The 21,713-nt window shown below is 43.1% G+C and overlaps 2 protein-coding genes across 3 annotated transcripts in view; one reads left to right on the top strand and one right to left on the bottom strand.

The window, feature by feature from the left end:
- LOC126187315 (uncharacterized) overlaps positions 1 to 14,864 on the bottom strand; it is a 187,787-nt gene extending 172,923 nt beyond the window's left edge. For both annotated transcript variants that reach the window (XM_049928318.1, XM_049928319.1), the window contains exon 1: positions 14,721 to 14,864. In XM_049928318.1, the coding sequence (XP_049784275.1) occupies positions 14,721 to 14,794 (74 nt within the window). In that variant the 5' untranslated portion in view covers positions 14,795 to 14,864. The remainder of the gene's footprint in view (positions 1 to 14,720) is intronic.
- Positions 14,865 to 15,043: 179 nt separating this feature from the next.
- Positions 15,044 to 21,713, top strand: part of LOC126187316 (ubiquitin carboxyl-terminal hydrolase isozyme L5) — an 80,143-nt gene continuing 73,473 nt past the window's right edge. The window contains exon 1 of the mRNA XM_049928320.1: positions 15,044 to 15,273. Coding sequence (XP_049784277.1) covers positions 15,198 to 15,273 — 76 coding nt within the window. The 5' untranslated portion in view covers positions 15,044 to 15,197. The remainder of the gene's footprint in view (positions 15,274 to 21,713) is intronic.

Genomic DNA, 21,713 nt, shown 5'->3' with positions numbered 1-21,713 from the left:
CAAATCAGTCGCCGGGAGGCCAATGTCCAGAGATGGTGTACTGGTGGCCTCTTTCGCCAGGCGGACAACATGTTCATTGCCCGGGATACCGACATGACCGGGGGTCCACACAAAGACCACAGAGCGGCCTCAACGGGCAAGAGTATGCAGGGACTCCTGGATAGCCATCACCAAACGAGAATGAGGGAAACACTGGTCGAGAGCTTGTAAACCGCTCAGGGAATCGCTACAGATAACGAAGGACTCACCTGAGCAGGAGCGGATATACTCTAGGGCACGAAAGATGGCAACCAGCTGAACAGTGTAAATGCTGCAACCATCCGGCAAGGAACGTTGTTCGGAATGGTCCCTTAGAGTTAGTGCATAACCGACACGACCAGCAACCATCGAACCGTCAGTGTATACAACGCCAGAGCCCTGATACGTGGCCAGGATGGAATAAAAGCGGCGGCGGAAGGCCTCTGGAGGGACTGAGTCCTTCGGGCCCTGTGCCAAGTCGAGCCGAAGGCAAGGGCGAGGAACACACCATGGGGGTGTATGCAAAGTGGCCCGGAAAGGAGGTGGAACAGTGAAAACCCTAAGCCCGGAGAGAAGCTCTTTGACGTGGACCGCAATCGTACAACCTGACCGGGGCCGACGTTCTGGCTGATGGACGAACGATTGCGGGAACAGGAGACGATAGTTTGGATGCCCGGGAAAGCTGAAAACATGGGCAGCATAAGTGGCCAGCAAACGTTGGCGCTGTAACCGCAGGGGAGGGACACCTGCCTCCACTAGTATGCTGTCCACAGGGCTGGTCCAGAAGGCACCAGTGGCAAGTCGTATTCCGGTGTGTAAGATTGGGTCCAGCAACCACAACGCAGACGGGGATGCTGAGCCATAAGCCAGGCTCCCATAATCCAGACGAGACTGGATTAATGCCTGGTAGAGCCGTAACAAGGTAGATCGGTCGGCGCCCCAGCTGGTGTGGCTCAAGCATCGCAAAGCATTTAGATGCCGCCAACATGCCTGTTTAAGCTGCCGAATATGAGGCAGCCAAGTCAACCGGGCAACAAAAAGTACATCCAAAAACCTGTGGGTCTCCACCACAGCAAGAAGTTTGCCGTCAAGATAAAGCCGCGGCTCAGGATGGACCATTCGGCGCCGGCAGAAATGCATAACGCGGGTCTTGGCAGCCGAAAACTGAAAACCATGCGCTACAGCCCAAGACTGCGCCTTGCGGATTGTGCCCTGTAGCTGACGTTCAGCAGCTGCAATGCCAATAGAGCTATAGTAAAGGCAGCAGTCGTCAGCATACAGGGAAGCGGAGACAGAATTTCCCACCGCCGCAACGAGCCTGTTTATTGCAATTAGAAACAGGCAGACACTGAGGACAGATCCCTGCGGTACCCCGTACTCCTGGACTCGGGAGGAACTATGGGAGGCTGCGACTTGCACGCGGAAGGTACGATACAACAGAAAATTGCAGATAAAGATCGGCAGAGGGCCCCGAAGACCCCATCCATGAAATGTAGAAAGGATGTGATGACGCCATGTCGTATCATATGCCTTCCGCATGTCGAAAAAGACAGCGACCAGGTGCTGACGGCGGACAAAGGCAGTACGGATGGCCGACTCCAGGCTCACCAGATTGTCGGCTCACCAGATTACGGAACCCACCCTGAGACGGAGCCAGAAGGCCATGAGACTCCAGTACCCAATTCAAGCGCCAGCTCACCATCCGTTTGAGAAGCTTGCAAAGAATGTTGGTGAGGCTAATGGGGCGGTAGCTGTCCACCTCCAAAGAGCTCTTGTCCGGTTTCAAAACGGGGATGACAATGCTTTCCCGCCATTGCGACAGAAACTCACCCTCGACCCAGAGACGGTTGTAAAGGTCGAGGAGGCATCGCTTGCAGTCCACTGAAAGGTGTTTCAGCATCTGACAGTGGATGCGATCTGGCTCGGGAGCGGTATCAGGGCAAGCGGCAAGCGCACTGTGAAATTCCCACTCACTAAATGGAGCATTGTAGGATTCAGAACGGTGGGTGCGAAAAGAAAGGCTCCGACGTTTCATCCGCTCTTTAATGGAGCGGAAGGCCAGTGGGTAATTGGAAGAAGCGGAAATCAGAGCAACATGCTCTGCCTAGCTGTTGGAAATTTCGACGGAGTCTGTACAAACTGCTCCATTCAGCGAGAGCGCAGGGATGCTGACAGGGGTCCGATAGCCATAGAGGCGTCGGATCTTGGCCCAGACCTGCGATGGAGAGACATGGAGGCCAATGGTGGACACATACCGCTCCCAGCACTCCTGCTTGCTTTGGCGGATAAGGCGGTGGGCCCGGGCACGCAGCCGTTTGAAGGTGATGAGGTGTTCAATGCAGGGATGTCGCTTGTGACACTGGAGCGCCCGCCGGCGATCTTTAATCGCTTCAGCGATCTCAGGCGACCACCAAGGCACAGTCCGCCACCGAGGGGACCCAGAAGAACGGGGAACGGCAGATTCCGCGGCAGTAACGATGCCGGTGGTGACCGATTGAACTACCGCATCAATGTCATCACTAGAGAGAGGCTCAATAGCGGCAGTGGAGGAAAACAAGTCCCAGTCAGCCTTATTCATAGCCCACCTGCAAGGGCGCAGAGAAGACTGACGCTGTGGCAGTGACAGAAAGATCGGAAAGTGGTCACTACCACACAGGTCGTCATGCACACTCCATTGGACAGACGGTAAGAGGCTAGGGCTGCAAATCGAAAGGTCGATGGCGGAGTATGTGCCACGCACCATGCTGAAGTGTGTGAAGGAACCATCATTTAAAAGCGAAAGATCGAGCTGTGCCAATAAATGCTCAATGGTGGCACCTCGACCTGTCGCCACTGACCCACCCCACAGAGGCTGATGGGCGTTGAAATCGCCCAGTAACAAGAAAGGTGGCGGCAATTGGGCTATCAGAGCAGCCAGGACATGCTGCGCGACAGCACCATCTGGTGAAAGGGTAAAGACTGCAGACGGTAATAGCCTTTGGCGTCCACACCCGAACAGCGGCAGCCTCTAAAGCTGTTTGTAGAGGTACAGACTCGCTGTGAAGAGAGTTAAGGACATATATGCAAACGCCACCAGACACCCTTTCATAAGCTGCCCGGTTCTTATAATAACCCCGATAGCCACGGAGGGCGGGGGTTCGCATTGCTGGAAACCAAGTTTCCTGAATAGTAATGCAGAAGAAAGGCTGAAGGCTGATAAGTTGTCGAAGCTCAGCTAGATGGTGGAAGAAACCGCTGCAGTTCCACTGGAGAATGGTATTGTCCATGTCTGAGAAAGGCGTGAAGGGACTTGAAAGGCAGATTACGCCGCTGGGTCACCTGCTGCCTCCAATTGAGCACCGGTGCTAGCACTATTCATGGCGTCTGAGGGACCGGCGAGATCGAGGTCCTCAGCGGACGCCAGAATCTCCACCTCGTCCTCAAACGCAGAGCTTGTAGGAAGCGGTGGGACGGGTGCCACCACAATGTCATTGGTCTTGGGGACTTTCTTCTTTTTCTGCTTGTCGCGCTGTGCCTTCTGTGGTTCAGGCTTCATGGGCTGCACTGGGTCAGTCTCAGGGACGGACAACGACTGTGAGGCCCTACGACCAGGGACTGCTGGTTGTTTCAGCCACTTGCGGGTGTCCGCTTTTCCACTGGTCGGAACTTGCGAAGGGAGGTCCCCAAGGGATCCCTTCCTGGCGAGAGTAGCTGAAGAAGTCGTACGCTTCTCCGGCTGGGAAGGGGGAGCTGATGTCCCCGATGGTTGGGAGGGTGTTGCTCCTGAAGAAGATGGAGCAGGAGCAACAGGGTGTGAAGCGCCCCCCCCCCCCCCACAAACAAGAGGGCTGTTGGATTCTGACCAATCATAGAACCAACCGTACAGGACGACACAGGAGATGGAAGAACCGTCGTTGCAGCAGCAGCATAGGTCGACATCATGGGCACAGGATGGAGCCTCTCATACTTCCGCCTAGCCTCGGAGTAGGTCAGACAGTCCAGGGTTTTATATTCCATTATCTTCCGTTCTTTCTGGAATATCCTACAGTGCGGCGAGCAGGGGGAATGGTGTTCTCTGCAGTTAACACAGATGGGAGGCGGAGCACATGGAGTGTTGGGATGCGAGGGACGTCCACAATCTCGACATGTGATGCCGGAAGTACAGCGGGATGACATGTGCCCAAACTTCCAGCATTTAAAACACCGCATCTGAGGAGGGATATATGGCTTCACATCACAGCGGTAAACCATTACCTTGACCTTTTCGGGTAAAACATCACCTTCGAAGGCCAAGATGAAGGCACCGGTGGCTACCTGATTATCCCTCGGACCCCGATGGACGCGCCGGGCAAAGTGAACACCCCGTCGTTCAAGACTGGCGCGTAGTTAATCGTCGGACTGCAGTAGAAGATCCCTGTGGAAAATAATATCCTGGACCATGTTTAAACTTTTATGGGGAGTGATGGTGACGGAAACATCCCCCAACTTGTCACAAGTGAGCAACCTCCGTGACTGGGCAGAGGATACTGTTTTGATGAGAACCGACCCAGAGCGCATTTTGGACAAGCCCTCCACCTCCCCGAACTTTTCCTCTAAATGCTCCACAAAAAACTGGGGCTTGGTCGACATAAACGATTCCCCATCAACTCGCGTACACACGAGGTACCGGGGTGAATAATCTCCACTGCCTTCTTTAGCCATATGTTCCTCCCATGGAGTGGCCAGGGAGGGAAACGATCCCTGATCAAATTTCTTTCCATTGAGGTTAGACCTCGATCGCTTAGAGACTGCTGGTGGAGGCCCACCAGCGAGAGATGGTGTACCACGCTTCATTGCGGGTCATCCGCCCTGATGCCACCCGCTCAGACCAGGGGCTCTCCCCACGGGCGCCACCCAGCCACAGCAAAGACCACCTGGCAGGATGGCCGTTGCCGGGAGTCCCGATGCCCCAGAGGGATAGGCATACGTGGGGAAGTAGCAGCTCAGGCATCAGCAGTGCGATCCCTGTGCAGTCAGGGGGCTACCACCAAGAGGGTACAACCCCACCACAACGGACTGGCTACCATGCTGGATATTGGGTGTCGAAATATCCATGTACATCACGAGGGCAAAGATGGAAGTGCACAATGGAGGGAATGTATGTTACCAGGAACAAACTGCAGCCGATGTGGCCGGAAGCTCGATGGAAGTCCAACTCCATGACAATATCGGGTGTGCCAGATCTTAGGGCAAGATGGATATATAATACACCACGTAAGGCATCCTTCCCCAAATGGTACGCACTAACAGAAAATTTTGAAAACCCCTTAGGGGACCATCACATTAAGGCCGAAACGTTTGAGACTCCTTTTAGTCGCCTCTTATGACAGACAGGAATACCGGGAGCCTATTCTTACCCCCGAAACCGCAGGGGGGTCTCCTTTACTGAGAATATGGTACTACTTGGTAGTAATCAACAGAAAAAAATCAAACTTACCTGGTTTGGCATTTTTTAAAATAAAATAAAATTTCCCTAAATCATAAAAAATTCAAAAGAAGACACTAAAAGAACTTAGATATGTCCAAACAGAGAATACCGCAGTAATCACAAAGCAATTACCTTAAAAAAAAAAAAAAAAAAAAAAAGAAAAGAAAATCTAGAAATGTTACAGGCATACAGCATTTTAAAAAACTTTCCAATATTCGCATCTTCAAAGTGGTGTTCACAGTGTCATCTTTGGAGGCCTGTATCTCGGAGCAGGAATTTTTTCGCAGAAAACAAAAAAATGTGTTTCTTACTTACTCCTTAATGTTAACATATGCTAAATGGGAGATATGATACTGCTTGAAGAGTTCGACAGAGCACTGAAAGACCTGAGTCGAAACAAGGCCCCGGGAGTAGACAACATTCCATTAGAACTACTGACGGCCTTGGGAGAGCCAGTCCTGACAAAACTCTACCATCTGGTGAGCAAGATGTATGAGACAGGTGAAATACCCTCAGACTTCAAGAAGAATATAATAATCCCAATCCCAAAGAAAGCAGGTGTTGACAGATATGAAAATTACCGAACTATCAGTTTAATAAGTCACGGCTGCAAAATACTAACACGAATTCTTTACAGACAAATGGAAAAACTAGTAGAAGCCGAACTTGGGGAAGATCAGTTTGGATTCCGTAGAAATATTGGAACACGTGAGGCAATACTGACCCTATCTTGTATCTTAGAAGCTAGATTAAGGAAAGGCAAACCTACGTTTCTAGCATTTGTAGACTTAGAGAAAGCCTTTGACAATGTTGACTGAATTACTCTGTTTCAAATTCTGAATGTGGCAGGGGTAAAATATAGGGAGCGAAAGGCTATTTACAATTTGTATAGAAACCAAATGGCAGTTATAAGAGTTGAGGGGCATGAAAGGGAAGCAGTGGTTGGGAAGGGAGTGAGACAGGGTTGTAGCCTCTGCCCGATGTTATTCAATCTGTATATTGAGCAAGCAGTGAAGGAAACAAAAGAAAAATTCGGAGTAGGTATTAAAATCCATGGAGAAGAAATAAAAACTTTGAAGTTCGCTGATGACATTGTAACTCTGTCAGACACAGCAAAGGACTTTGAAGAGCAGTTGAACGGAATGGATGGTGTCTTGAAGGGAGGATATAAGATGAACATCAACAAAAGCAAAACGAGGATAATGGAATGTAGTCGAATTAAGTCGAGTGATGTCGAGGGAATTAGATTAGGAAATGAGAAACTTAAAGTAGTAACGGAGTTTTGCTATTTGGGGAGCAAAATAACTGATGATGGTCGAAGTAGAAAGGATATCAAATCCAGACTGGCAATGGCAAGGAAAGCGTTTCTGAAGAAGAGAAATCTGTTAACATCGAGTATAGATTTAAGTGTCAGGAAGTCATTTCTGAAAGTATTTGTATGGAGTGTAGCCATGTATGGAAGTGAAACATGGACGATAAATAGTTTAGACAAGAAGAGAATAGAAGCTTTCGAAATGTGGTGCTACAGAAGAATGCTGAAGATTAGATGGGTAGATCACATAACTAATGAGGAGGTGTTGAATAGGATTGGGGAGAAGAGTAGTTTGTGTCACAACTTGACTAGCAGAAGGGATCGGTTGGTAGGACATGTTCTGAGGCATCAAGGGATCACCAATTTAGTATTGGAGGGCAGTGTGGAGGGTAGGAATCATAGAGGGAGACCAAGAGATGAATACACTAAGCAGATTCAGAAGGATGTAGGTTGCAGTAGGTACTGGGAGATGAAGAAGCTTGCACAGGATAGAGTAGCATGGAGAGCTGCATCAAACCAGTCTCAGGACTGAAGACCACAACAACACACTAAATTCAATAACCCCTCACTGACCATCTCAAAAATGCTGAAAGTCCGGTTGTTGTCTGTCCTACTGACAGCGACAATCCTGTAGGCGGTGACATTGTTCCTGCTATCGGTCTTCACACTACCAGCCCCGCTGCAGCCAGGCTGACACGTCTGGGTTTTTTTTTTTTTTTTTTTTTTTTTTTTTTTAGGAGCAAATCTCCAAGGTCATGAAATGTGACAGTTCATGAAATTACAACATAAAAGTAATAACAGACAAAAATAAATGTTCATGAACCTGAAAAAAGTCAGCCCATAAGGTTAAGTAAATGCTATCAGCAATACAATAAGAATCAGCTTAATTTTTCAAGGAACTCCTCGACAGAATAGAAGGAGTGACCCACGCGGAAACTCTTCAGTTTCGATTTGAAAGCACTTGGATTACTGCAAAGATTTTTGAATTCAAGTGGTAGCTTATTGAAAACTGATGCAGCACTATACTGCACACCTTTCTGCACAAGAGTTAAGGAAGTCTGATCCAAATGCAGGTTTGATTTCTGCCGAGTATTCACCGAGTGAACGCTGCTTATTTTTGGGAATAAACAATATTGGTAACATACGACAATAAGGAATATACATATTGAGAGGCCAATGTCAAAATACTCAGACACTTGAACAGAGGTCGACATGAGGTTCGTGAACTCACACCACTCATTGCCCGAACCGCCCATTTCTGAACCAAAAATATCCGTGTAAAATGGGAAGAGTTACCCCAAAATATAATACTGTACGACATAAGCAAATGAAAAAAAGCAAAGTAGACTAATTTTCATGTATAAGTATCACTCACTTCTGAAACCATTCGAATATTAAAAGTGGCAGTATTAAGTCTTTGAACAAGATCCTGAATGTGGGCTTTCCATGACAGTTAACTATCTGAACACCTAGAAATTTGAACTGTTCAGTTTTACTAATCATATGCCCGTTCTGTGAAATTAAAAGGTCAGGTTTTGTTGAACTGTGTGTTAGAAACTGTAAACACTGAGTCTTACTGTGATTTAACATTAGTTTATTTTCTACAGGCCATGAACTGAGGTCATGCACTGCACTATTTGAAACCGAGCCGATGTTGCACACAACATCCATTACTACCTAGCTAGTGTCATCAGCAAACAAAAATATTTTAGAGTTACCCATAATACTAGAGGGCATATCATTTATATAAATAAGGAACAGGAGTGGCCCCAACACTGATCCCTGGGGCACCCCCCACTCAGATCCCAAATCACAGCCGTTATCAACATTGTTAATAATGACCTTTCGCTACCCGTTGCTAAAGTAAGAGGTGAACCAATTGTGAGCTAATCCCCGTATTCTGTAATGGTCCAACTTCTGGAGCAATATTTTGTTATCAACACAATCAAACGCCTTGGTTAAATAAAAAAATACCCCAAGCATTCGAAACTTTTTGTTTAGCCCATCCAGTACCTCACAGAGAAAAGAGAATATAACATTTTCAGTTGTTAAACAACTTCTAAAGCCAAACTGTACGTTTGATGGCAAATCGTATGATATAAAATGATCAGTTACCCTTACATACACAGCCTCTTCAATAACTTTTGCAAACACTGATAGCATAGAAATAGGTGTAAAATTATATACATTATCTCTTTCTCCCTTTTTATAAAGTGGCTTTACTACTGAGTACTTTAATCACTCAGGAAACTGACCATTCCTAAAGGAAAAATTACAAATATGGCTAAATACAGGGCTAACATGTGCAGCACAGTACTTTAATATTTTGCTAGACACTCCATCATAACCATGAGAGTCCTTAGTCTTCAGTGATTTAATTATGGACTCAATCTCCCTCTTGTCTGTATCACAGAGGAGTATTTCAGACATCAATCTCGGAAAGGAATTTGCCAAGAAAGTTACCGTATTTACTCGAATCTAAGCCGCACTCGAATCTAAGCCGCACCTGAAAAATAAGACTCGAAATAAAAGAAAAAAAAAATTCCCGAATCTAAGCCGCACGTGAAATTTGAGACTCGAAATTCAAGGGGAGAGAAAAGTTTTAGGCCGCACCTCCAAATCGAAACAAATTTGGTCCATTGTAATATAAGACACAATTTAGGTCGAATGAATGACGATACAGCTACAGTAGTTCGGTTCGAGTCGTAAGCTTAGCAGTTAAGCTTTACCAGGTAGCCATTGCTATGCGTCAGGCGCTCCGTCCGTATTTATACGGGTACCCTTCCTTTTTCACGTGCTTCGTCTGGTTTGAATCGATTGCTTATTTTGCTTTGATCTGATAAGTGCCGTTTTCTTTGTTACAGGTGTTTACGTCACGCTAAGCTGAAAATGCATTACTGTACTATGTAACGTATTGTTTGTCGCATTCTGATAGTGTATGTTTACGGCCTGTCGCCGCTCGCGGCATGGCTTGCTTTTGTGATCGCTACTCCCGCTTACAATTAAAAAAAAAAAGGAATCGTCTCATTAGCGAAACAATGGAAAAAGACTGCTATTTGTTGTTACTTACAGTGCTGCTTTCTTTGATAATGTTTAACAAGAACCAAGTAATAGACTGCGTATGACAGAACATGTTCTGAACGAGAGTTAGGCGAAAATTTTTCTCCGTTTGAAAATCTTTGCGACCGCTTCTTTACTACATCAAATTCTGCACAGAAATTAGAGTCATCTTGCCGTGCTTCATTTCTGACTGTATCACTATTAGGTATAAGAATAATACGAATATAAACATGACAGGATATGTATATTCTTCCGCGTTTGCTGTTGTCTCACTCTCGTAGTTTATTAGGCAGCCAGGATTTAAATGAGATAGCAGCAAACACGAAAGAATACATGGAAAAATGTTTATATTCGCATTCTTTCTTATGGTGAAGAGAATACTGCATATGAGTCACATTTCGTCAGGTTCCTATTGGCAACCATCTCTTCTCACAGGTAGGAAAAAATTTAGAACGTAGAGTTGGCCATATTGACAAACATCCCAAACAGTCTTGCCAGTCGGATTTTCGTAGTACATTGAAATTCTGCTACATTCGAAGATGAACAATACGGAATTTGTACTTACTTCGTTGGATAATGTATGAAAATGCAGTGGTCGAAAGTCAGGGCGGAGAAAAAAAGCTCGTCTTCCACCCTTTTTTTAAAAAAAATTATTTACTGACGCAGAGGTTTTGGCGCCAGTATTTATCTTTGTGCCTACAAAGCACGCCTGTGTAGCGCTACATATATTCGACGGGAGAAGTTAGTTGTGGCAGCACCTACGAACATTTTTCAGAACTTCCGCTTGCTTTGCACTCGATTCTAAGCCGCAGGCGGTTTTTTGGATTACAAAAACCGGAAAAAAAGTGCAGCTTAGATTCGAGTAAATACGGTATACAATTTCCTGTAGAAGCTAAATTTTTATGTAATTCACCAGCAATACTCAGTAAATGATTGTTAAATAATGCACATATATCAGATTTATCAGAAACAGAAATACTGTTACTGCGAACTGACTTTATATCGTCAACCTTGTGCTGCTGACCAGACACTTCCTTCACAACTGACCATATGGTTTTAATTTTATCCTGTGAATTAGCTATTCTATTTGCATACCACATACTCTTTGCCTTCCTAATAACATTTTTAAGCACCTTACAATACTGTTTGTAATGGGCTACTGTAGCTTGATTGTGACTACTTCCAACATTCTGATATAGCTCCCGCTTTGTTCTACACAATATCCTTATCCTACTAGTCAGCCACCTGGGCTGCCCATTACTGCTAGTACCCCGTTTATAATGTTCTAATGGAAAGCAACTCTCAAAGAGCATGTCTGTGACATTATTCCGTTTGTCAATCCTTTCAGTGCTGTCCCTGTATTGGGTGGCCCTCCTGATGTCACCGGCCTTGTCAATGCTGACCTCATCTATCTTGACAGTGTGTTCAATGCCGGCTCTGCTGTGGTTGGTCCACTTGCCACTGCCTCTGCCCACACAACCACTCCAGTTGTGGTTGCCAGCCTTGCCAACGGTCTCATCATCTCAACCTGTGCCAATGATCCTGTTGTGTGTTCTTCTGGACCCTGGATTGTGCCTTCTTGGAAGTTGCACCACAAGCCCCTTACCATGCCCAGCCAGCTCGGACACTGCTTTCAGAGGCCACATGCTGTTCCCCTACATGGACACAGGGTATGTATGTTATTTTGTGGTCACTTTTTGGTGCTGTTAAGCCATTTCAGGTTTATTTTCATCTGCTTGGTGCTGAGCTCTTAAAAAGTTTCTGTGCATATTCATCAAAGGACAAAAAATAGTCTTGTTTTGTTAGTAACAAGTTACTCTTACAAAGTGTCTCATCACTTCTCAAAGAGACTTCACACTGTAAACAGTAACAGTCTCACTTCCTACAGATAATCTAGGAATTATCTTTACATCTTTCAATTTTGTCCCATTAAGATTGACGAGTTCTATCTGCAAGGGAGTCTTGTATCTAGTTGCAAACCTGGTCCAATACTCGATAAGCTCATATTTTTTTCATTAAACAGCAGTGCAGGATGGTCTTAAGTCATGGAACATGACATCAACATGAGTGACACTGTCTACATCTCTATGGAACTTGTGGAGGTATAGAGGGAGTTCAGTTTCACAAGATTTCTGTTTGCAGAATCCATGTTGATTTTTGTACAGGAGATTTTTATTCTCCAAAAACATCGTAATTCTTGAGCATGAAAGATGTTCCTTAATTATACAACACATTGATGTCAATGACATATATCTATATTCACATAATCTTTGTAGAATTTTATAGGTATGTCGTCTGGTCCTGATGCCCTTCCACTACTAAGCGATTGTAGCTGCTTTTCTATTCCGTGATTGGTTGCCTCAATATCTGCCATTTCGACATTTGTACGACAATGAAAGGAGGGCCTGTGTTACGATCTTCTACAGTGAAATAATTTTGGAAGACTGAATTCAGTATTTTGGCTTTCTTTCTGCTATCTTCCATATTGGTGCCAGCAAGGGCCAAGTGAATGAACAGATGATTTCAAACTGCTTACTGATTGTACTTAAAACCAAAACCTCTTAGGGATTTTGCTCAACAAAATTTTAATTTCAAAGTCACCGAATGCTTTTCTCAGTGCTCTCCTTATGCTCAATTTAGCTTTGTACAACTTATTTGTGTCAGCTAGGTTTTGACGTATCTTGAATCTGAGATGAAGCTTTCTTTGTTTACAGAACAGTTTTCTAACACGGCTATTAAACCATGTTGGGTCTTATCCATCCCTTGAGACCTGGTTTGGAACTTACTTGTCATACTGAATTATGCTTTTGAATTTTCATCCTCATCACTGAATATCTTGCACTGATTGACCAGACACTACTATTTGTATCCTGTAACTCTCGCTAAGCGAAAGTATCTTCCTAGTTTTCTTAAAATGCCCGATATCACAGTCTTATGATCACTGACACAGTCCTCTACATTAATTGATTAGAGAAGTTCAAATCTGTTTGTTGCTAGGAGGTCTAATATGTTACCTTCATGATTTGGTTCTTTATCTGCTCAAAGTAATTTGCGGACAAGACATTCCAAATAACTTCACACGAATCCCTGCTTCTGGCACAAGTTTTGGTAGCATGACTCTCCCAATCTAGGCCCGGCAGTTGAAGTCGCCCCCCACTGTAGCAGTATCAGCAGGGAAGTTTATATCTGGTAAGTTTTCTCTGAAGCACTTTACCACTAAGCTCCAACCCAGACAGTCTATAAAGGTATCCAATTACCATTTCTGACCAAACTTTCACACTTAACTTGAACCCAAGTTAATTCATATTCAAGTTCTGTATTAACCATGCTAGATAATATCTAGTTCTTTACAGCAATAAACACATCACTACCATTTGTGACTAACCTTATGATAAATATTCTAATCTAAATGTGAGATTTCATTGCTACTTCCATTTTAAATCAACTTTCTTTTCCTAATATTATCTGGTCATTATAGCCTCTACTACCACTTGTTACCAATGGTTCCTTTGCACCGGCTATAGTGCCACCCACAGAACACTTTGGGCTGCTGTGGGGACCCCTTTCACCCTGGTGGGTTTCGACAAGTCCTGAGCTGCTAACAAGGCAGGCATGGCCTCTGCTCCTGATGGCTTCAATTCTGTGACTCTTCCGTACCTGAGGTCCCCCATCCGACTTCTATTTTTCCTTCTATTCTGTCCGTTTTGGCTTCTCACTTCCCTCTCCCCCTGTTGCCCATTGTTCCCAAGCACACTTCTAAGTGCCTTGACACACAGTCGCGCCCACTGCAACTGAACACACTCACCGTCAGTCTCTTCTTCCTGCTCGCACCTTACACTTTCCACACCTTGCTAGGACACAGACCCTGCTGCCTTGATGTCAGCACACGCACATACCCACTGCTCCAAGCAACCCCCCCCCCTCCCCCATGGCCTCCTAGAAAGTGATAAGAAATAACTGCAACATTGTAACAAAGAAATTAGCAGGAAATAACTTCAGTGAAGACATACGTTACCCTTTAAAGTTAAAAAAAGAAATGATTTTTAAAAATAAATGTTGTCCAACTTAAAAGTGGAAGTTCTCTTTTGCAGAGGATATAGTACTACTTGGTAGTAATCACCAGAAAAAAAATCTAACTTATCTGGATTGGCATTTTTTTAAAAAAAATCTCTAAATTATAAAAAAAAATTCAATAGAAGACAGTAAAAAAACTTAGATGTGTCCAAAAGGGGAATACCATTGTAATCATAAATAAATTATCTTTAAAATAAAAAATTCTATCAAAATATATAGAACTTTTACAGACATACATTTAAAAAAAAAAAATCCGATATTTTCATCATCAAATTGGTGTTCGCAATGTCATCTTTGGAGGCCTGTATCTAGGGGCGGCAATTTTTCGGAGAAAACAAAAAAAAATACGTATTTCTTACTTACTCCTGAATTTTAGCATATGCTAAATTCTATAACGTCCGAGACTATGAGGGTAACCCCTCTTTGATTGAAGTGATACGACTTGTACCATTAACAAAGTTTCAAGAACCGGTCTTAAATGATTACTCTGGGGATGCACGACCCTGGGTATCGCTCTCAATGGGATCGTGAGGATAAGATCAGAATTACTGCACGCACAGAGGCCTTCAAACGATCATTCTTCACGCGGTCCATAAATGATTGGAACATAAGAAACCCTAACAACTGCTACATACCGTCTGTCATGCACCTCACGATGGTTTGCGCAGTATAGATGTAGATATAGTTTAGTAATTGTATTACTAAGACCTTGTGTAAAGCTTTAGCAAAATCAAATACTGATGACGCTACGCAAATAAATGTAAACACGTATAAATCTATAGCAGGTCAATTATAATTAAGTTTACTCACTATCTGCCTGTTCTGTGGTCATATTTACGATCCCATCCAGGGGGTAATGGCCCTCCATCCGCATTCTCCGCCATTGATTTGCTCTTTATCCGTACTGCTGTGCACAATGCCTACGTAAAACACGCCACAACACTGTCCGGCACAACAATTGAGGAAACAGTGTGATTATCCGTCAAAACAAATCTTTGTGATATCTTCCATATAACCAAAGCTACAAACCAGGAAAACATTCCACACGCCCGGCATTAGTTTTTATACAAACATGTAACTGTGGTACAGACTTTTCTCTTTAATTTCACATTTCCACCTTCAGCTTCTTCATTAAAAAAAGTAAAATATGTGAAACAATCTAATTTTAACTGCTGTGGTGTAATATTATCTTTGAGTAAATTGTCCATATTGTGGCTGTGCCGAACAGGCGAACAGTGAGTATCCTGATGTTTGTGTCATGGTGAGGTGAATTAAATTCACTTAAAAATGGCTGACGGTGCGGGAAATTGGTGTCTTATTGAAAGTGACCCGGGAGTGTTTACGGAGCTAATAAAGGAATTTGGTAAGTAAACCGTACGATTTTTGTCACGTGCGTATATTATTTTCAAAATCTAAACCTGCGATATGATTACAATTCTTTTTCACGTTTTCAGTCACTTGATGCATGTTGCAGTACACTTATTGTGTCTATCATGAAAGAGTGAAATATAGGCGTACAGGAAAGTTTAATAGTATTTTGAGACTCCTCCTCTGTAGTTTAATCATCCTATGTCGTCAATCTTTCAAATCTGATATTTGTAACAGTTTTTACATTTGGAAGTCGGTTAAGATTTGTTTGTGAATTACAAGCGATTTATCTAACGTTAAAGAAGTCCCCATATTTGTTCATATTTTGAAGCTTAGTACGTTATTGTATCTTACTAAAACTAAAAGAAAAAAAAAATTGCGAAATGGTCGAAGGGAAGGGGGGGGGGGGATACGTCAGCAGGATCATCCTTGTCAGTCTGCTGAATATCAATCCCAACAATGCACTGCATGTCTGTAGTTTCCGAAATTGTTTTCACCATAACAGTGATATATTTCAGTAGATATAGGAAAAGTAATTCTCTGTACGGAACTGTGTAGTTCTTATTGAACTAGTTCAAATGAAGTTATGGAACTAGTTCAGTGTTACAGTATCAATAACTGAGACCACTTAAAAAAACTGCTAAACTAATAAATTAGACTGCAAGATTTCGAATTTTACCATGTACAAAAATTGAAAGACTTAGAAACAAACGATGTGCATGTTTCCAAGGTTTTTGTGGTAGCATGAGCTGAGCTCTTTCAGTTTTAACCCAGGTTAACCTATTCTCATTGTCACCAAGAGCGTTTATCTGCTTCCTAATTTTTATTATTTTGTGAAGTCTGGAAACTTGTTCTTATTTAATAGTTCACAAAAACTAATTTTAGGATGGGAAAGACATATTTAGATACAGATACTGGAGATGGATGCACAGTAACAGAATTTACAAACCAACATTGTTCAGAACTGCAGCCTGAACTGAATTAGGTGAACTAACAAAACGGTTTTTGTTTTCTGATGTATCACAGTCGAGAACGGAAGCCCGAACTGAACTAAGAGAATGGTTTCAGTCTTTTAAACAGACACAGTTCAGCATTAAGAATTCAGAACTATGGGCACTTAGGCCCTGAAAGTGGCTGTACTTAGTATTGAGGGAGAGCAAATTCATCCATGCACATGCCAGCTTCTAGTAGGTGGGGAAAGTGAGAAGTAGAAGAACTATAGTTCACTAAAAGAAAGATCAGTCCAAGCAGTTCCTTCCCATAATAGTTAATTTGAACTATTTTGTGAACTACACATCGCTAAGTTTAACGAGTGTGTGTAAAACTTCAGCAGAAATAACCAAGGAGGGAAATACGGAAGCGTCCGATCCCGCCTGTCTGCTTTGACCCATGACGTCACAAATATGGCGGAAACAAAAACAAACACACACACTTTCCACAAGAAGCCTAATGACATTAATGGGACAAGCGCGGGAAATGGGGTGTTTTTGGTGGGGGGGGGGGGGGGGCAAACTAAATATAAACAAATTTAGACGCCTTGCGTAGCTACAATGTGTAAGTGAAGACAGCCATGCATGAATACCCACCCACCTCCCCAGGGGTCGTAACCCCTGCAACCCATAGAAGATAAAGATGCTTCAGTAGCTGATTAGTGTTTTTTGTCTTTTTTTTTTTTTTTTTTTTTTTTTTTTTTTTTTTTTTTTTTTTTTTTTTTTAAAAAGCCGTGAAAACTTCCAGTGAGGATGACTGGATGGGGAATGAACCTTGCAGTTGCAGCAAGTGAGGCCAGTCCATTAATACTAGTTTAGACATCTTACTCGCTAGACCTATGATTTGGAAAGAAAACCAGATAGCCTACTTGTAGTTAGAGGAGCTTACAACATGCACAGTAAATATAAGCAGTGATACAATTATAATATGTAACTTTGTTCTGTTACACTTGAGGAACAATGTAAACACATGAGTGCTTGCCATCACTATATCCAGCACCGCTTATTGTGCAACAGAGTTTCTTCTCTGAGGAGAGGTGTATTGCAATGCATCTGAAACGGAAAACAGAACATCAGTGGCAGAAACATTCTTGTACAAAGATACACACAGCATAGATGTTCACCTGCTAAAAGATTAAAAAGTACTTAGCAATAAGCAAGGACCTAGTTACACTGTAGAACCATTAGCCAACTAGAAATGTTCTTAACTCTGTTCTAAAAGCCGTTTCCTTCTCCAGCCTGTTCATGTATGTTCACAGTGCACTATGAAGAATGACACCGAAGTGACTCACACATCTGAGTAAGATTTATTTTTACTCACTCTACATGGAGGGACGCACAGTTTGAATGTTAAATCTATGGTAATCACTATTAGTTTACAGGCCTCCAGAATTAGCTCTCGTCAACATCATGTTTGTATATGTCACAGGGAGGGTACTGTAAGCATATGCAACTTTTTAAGTAGGGGCTTTCAGCGAATCATTGTAAATCTGTGTGACAAGATTCGAATAGCCTTTCTCTGTAATGTAACAAGTTCATTTAATTTATTATTAATTTTACCCCAAAAACTATTCTATAAGGTACAAGTGACTGGAAGTAACCATAAGTAAATCATTCTGCCAACTTCTAGATACTTCAGAACTGATTCTCAGAGCAAAACGTGCAGATCCATAGTTCCTGAGAGAGTTCTGTTATATTGTTTATCCAGTTTGTCTTGATCAGCATACACTCCTAATAGTGTTATGCATTGTAGCATTCTAACACATTTTCATCCAGCACCAGTTGGAGATCTCTGTTTTAATTCTTTTCAAATATAGCAATATCTTAAATTTTGCTGGCTTACCTGTGACCTTTATGCCTCATCTCCCAATTTCATTTCCACTGCACTTCTCACCTCCTTCAGTATCCTGTCCCACGCATTTCCTTAGATGGTATCATCTACCAAGCCAACTTCAAACAGCAGCAACATGCCAGACTTCACCTCAAAAAGCTGTTGCACCTTCTCTGAAACTACCTCAACAATGGTATTTCCTGTCCCTCTGCAGCTCCCTAAACAGCCACACCATCGACCACCACCACTATCCTATAAACCGAAGTTTGTTTTCAACCTCTCGTCGGAAGCACTCTCCTCTCCCAAATTATCTTTATTATCCAAGGCTTCACTTTCAGCCCTAAATCTGCATTTAATCATGCTGCTTTGCAACCCAGTTCCAAAACTTTTCCATCAGCAAAACTGACATTAGAACTCTGCCTTGAACAGGCTCATCATTCTCTAAAAGCTGATGAGTCTGTCATTATCCTCCCAGCAGACAAAGGATCTACCACTGTGGTACTTGACCGACAGGAGAGAGTGAGAGAGAGAGAGAGAGAGAGAGAGAGAGAGAGAGAGAGAGAGAGAGTGTGTGTGTGCGTGTGCGTGTGAAGGTCTTCGCCAGCTGTCTGACACCTCTATGTACAGTATCTGCCATCAAAATCCCTGTGATTCAAACTGACCTGCAGTCCCTCCTTAAGACGTCACCCCAACCGTTTGTCATCTACCTAAGCTCCACAAACCCAATCATCCTGGCTGTCCCATAGTTGATGGCATCAAAGCACCTGCTGAACATATATCTGCCTTAAATGATCAACACCTGTGACCCATAGTACGAAGTATTCCCTCCTATTTTAAGAACACTAACTATTTCCCAGATCTTTTTAAATCCATGCCCACCCCATTCCCACCTTGCTTGTCACCATTTACGCCACTCCCCTCCGTACCAACACCCCTCACACATGTGGTCTGTATGCTACTGAACATTTCCGGAGTCAGCACCCACCTGATTCCAAACCTGTGACATCTTTCCTGCGCACCTTTATCAATTACCAACTGTTGTTGTGGTCTTCAGTCCTGAGACTGGTTTGATGCAGCTCTCCATGCTACTCTATCCTGTGCAAGCTTCTTCATCTCCCAGTACCTACTGCAACCTACATCCTTCTGAATCTGCTTAGTGTATTCATCTCTTGGTCTCCCCCTACGATTTTTACCCTCCACTCTGCCCTCCAATACTAAATTGGTGATCCCTTGATGCCTCAGAACATGTCCTACCAACCGATCCCTTCTGCTAGTCAAGTTGTGACACAAACTACTCTTCTCCCCAATCCTATTCAACACCTCCTCATTAGTTATGTGATCTACCCATCTAATCTTCAGCATTCTTCTGTAGCACCACATTTCGAAAGCTTCTATTCTCTTCTTGTCCAAACTATTTACCGTCCATGTTTCACTTCCATACATGGCTACACTCCATACAAATACTTTCAGAAATGACTTCCTGACACTTAAATCTATACTCGATGTTAACAAATTTCTCTTCTTCAGAAACGCTTTCCTTGCCATTGCCAGTCTACATTTTATATCCTCTCTACTTCGACCATCATCAGTTATTTTGCTCCCCAAATAGCAAAACTCCTTTACTACTTTAAGTGTCTCATTTCCTAATCTAATTCCCTCAGCATCACCCGATTTAATTCGACTACATTCCATTATCCTTGTTTTGCTTTTGTTGATGTTCATCTTATATCCTCCTTTCAAGACACTGTCCATTCCATTCAACTGTTCTTCCAAGTACTTTGCTGTCTCTGACAGAATTACAATGTCATCGGCGAACATCAAGGTTTTTATTTCTTCTCCATGGATTTTAATACCTACTCCGAAAATTTTCTTTTGTTTCCTTTACTGCTTGCTCAATATACAGATTGAATAACATCGGGGAGAGGCTACAACCCTGTCTTACTCCCTTCCCAACCACTGCTTCCCTTTCATGTCCCTCCACTCTTATAACTGCCATCTGGTTTCTGTACAAATTGTAAATAGCCTTTCGCTCCCTGTATTTTACCCCTGCCACCTTTAGAATTTGAAAGAGAGTATTCCAGTCAACATTGTCAAAAGCTTTCTCTAGGTCTACAAATGCTAGAAACGTAGGTTTGTCTTACCTTAATCTTTCTTCTAAGATAAGTCGTAAGGTCAGTATTGCCTCACGTGTTCCAGTATTTCTACGGAATCCAAACTGATCTTCCCCGAGATCGACTTCAACTATTTTTTCCATTCGTCTGTAAAGAATTCGTGTTAGTATTTTGCAACTGTGGCTTATTAAACTGATTGTTCAGTAATTTTCACATCTGTCAACACCTGCTTTCTTTGGGATTGGAATTATTATATTCTTCTTGAAGTCTGAGGGTATTTCGCCTGTTTCATACATCTTGCTCACCAGATGGTAGAGTTTTGTCAGGACTGGCTCTCCCAACGCCGTCAGTAGTTCCAATGGAATGTTGTCTACTCCGGGGGCCTTGTTTCGACTTAGGTCTTTCAGTGCTCTGTCAAACTCTTCACACAGTATCGTATCTCCCATTTCATCTTCATCTACATCCTCTTCCATTTCCATAATATTGTCCTCAAGTACATCGCCCTTGTATAGACCCTCTATATACTCCTTCCACCTTTCTGCTTTCCCTTCTTTGCTTAGAACTGGGTTTCCATCTGAGCTCTTGATGTTTATACAAGTGGTTCTCTTATCTCCAAAAGTCTCTTTAATTTTCCTGTAGGCAGTATCTATCTTCCCCCTAGTGATATAAGCCTCTACATCCTTACATTTGTCCTCTAGCCATCCCTGCTTAGCCATTTTGCACTTCCTGTCGATCTCATTTTTGAGACGTTTGTATTCCTTTTTGCCTGCTTCATTTACTGCATTTTTATATTTTCTCCTTTCCTCAATTAAATTCAATATTTCTTCTGTTACCCAAGAATTTCTACTCGCCCTCGTCTTTTTACCTACTTGGTCCTCTGCTGCCTTCACTACTTCATCCCTCAAAGCTACCCATTCTTCTTCTACTGTATTTCTTTCCCCCATTCCTGTCAATTGTTCCCTTATGCTCTCCCTGAAACTCTGTACAACCTCTGGTTTTTTTCAGTTTATCCAGGTCCCATCTCCTTAAATTCCCACCTTTTTGCAGTTTCTTCAGTTTTAATCTACAGGTCATAACCAATAGATTGTGGTCAGAGTCCACATCTGCCCCTGGAAATATCTTACAATTTAGAACCTGGTTCCTAAATCTCTGTCTTACCATTATATAATCTACAGGGTGTATACGACCCGGGAATTCCGGGAAAAACCCGGGAATTTTTTCATCCGGGAGAAAACCGGGAAAAACCCGGGAATTTTTCGGAATTCCGGGAATTTTTCATTGTTTTAGCTTTCAGTTACATTTTTGTAGTTTTGACTGCAGAATTGATTCTCTAGCAAAGAATGTTATTGTATCCTGCTACTGGAGAATGATAGTGCAGCAATAAAATATAAACGAGAGGGAAAAAAATAAAACTGTAGTGGCAAAGGAAATGTGCATTTTACGACAACAAAACACCGTGCACGCACAAGCGTCTAGAGATAGCAAAAATATGTTAAAGGCCGTA

This window comes from Schistocerca cancellata, chromosome 5 (genome assembly GCF_023864275.1).
Source record: "Schistocerca cancellata isolate TAMUIC-IGC-003103 chromosome 5, iqSchCanc2.1, whole genome shotgun sequence".
NCBI classification, from domain to species: Eukaryota; Metazoa; Arthropoda; class Insecta; order Orthoptera; family Acrididae; genus Schistocerca; species Schistocerca cancellata.
The sequence above is the reverse complement of the archived record's forward strand: the minus strand, read 5'-3'. Positions and strand labels throughout refer to the sequence as shown.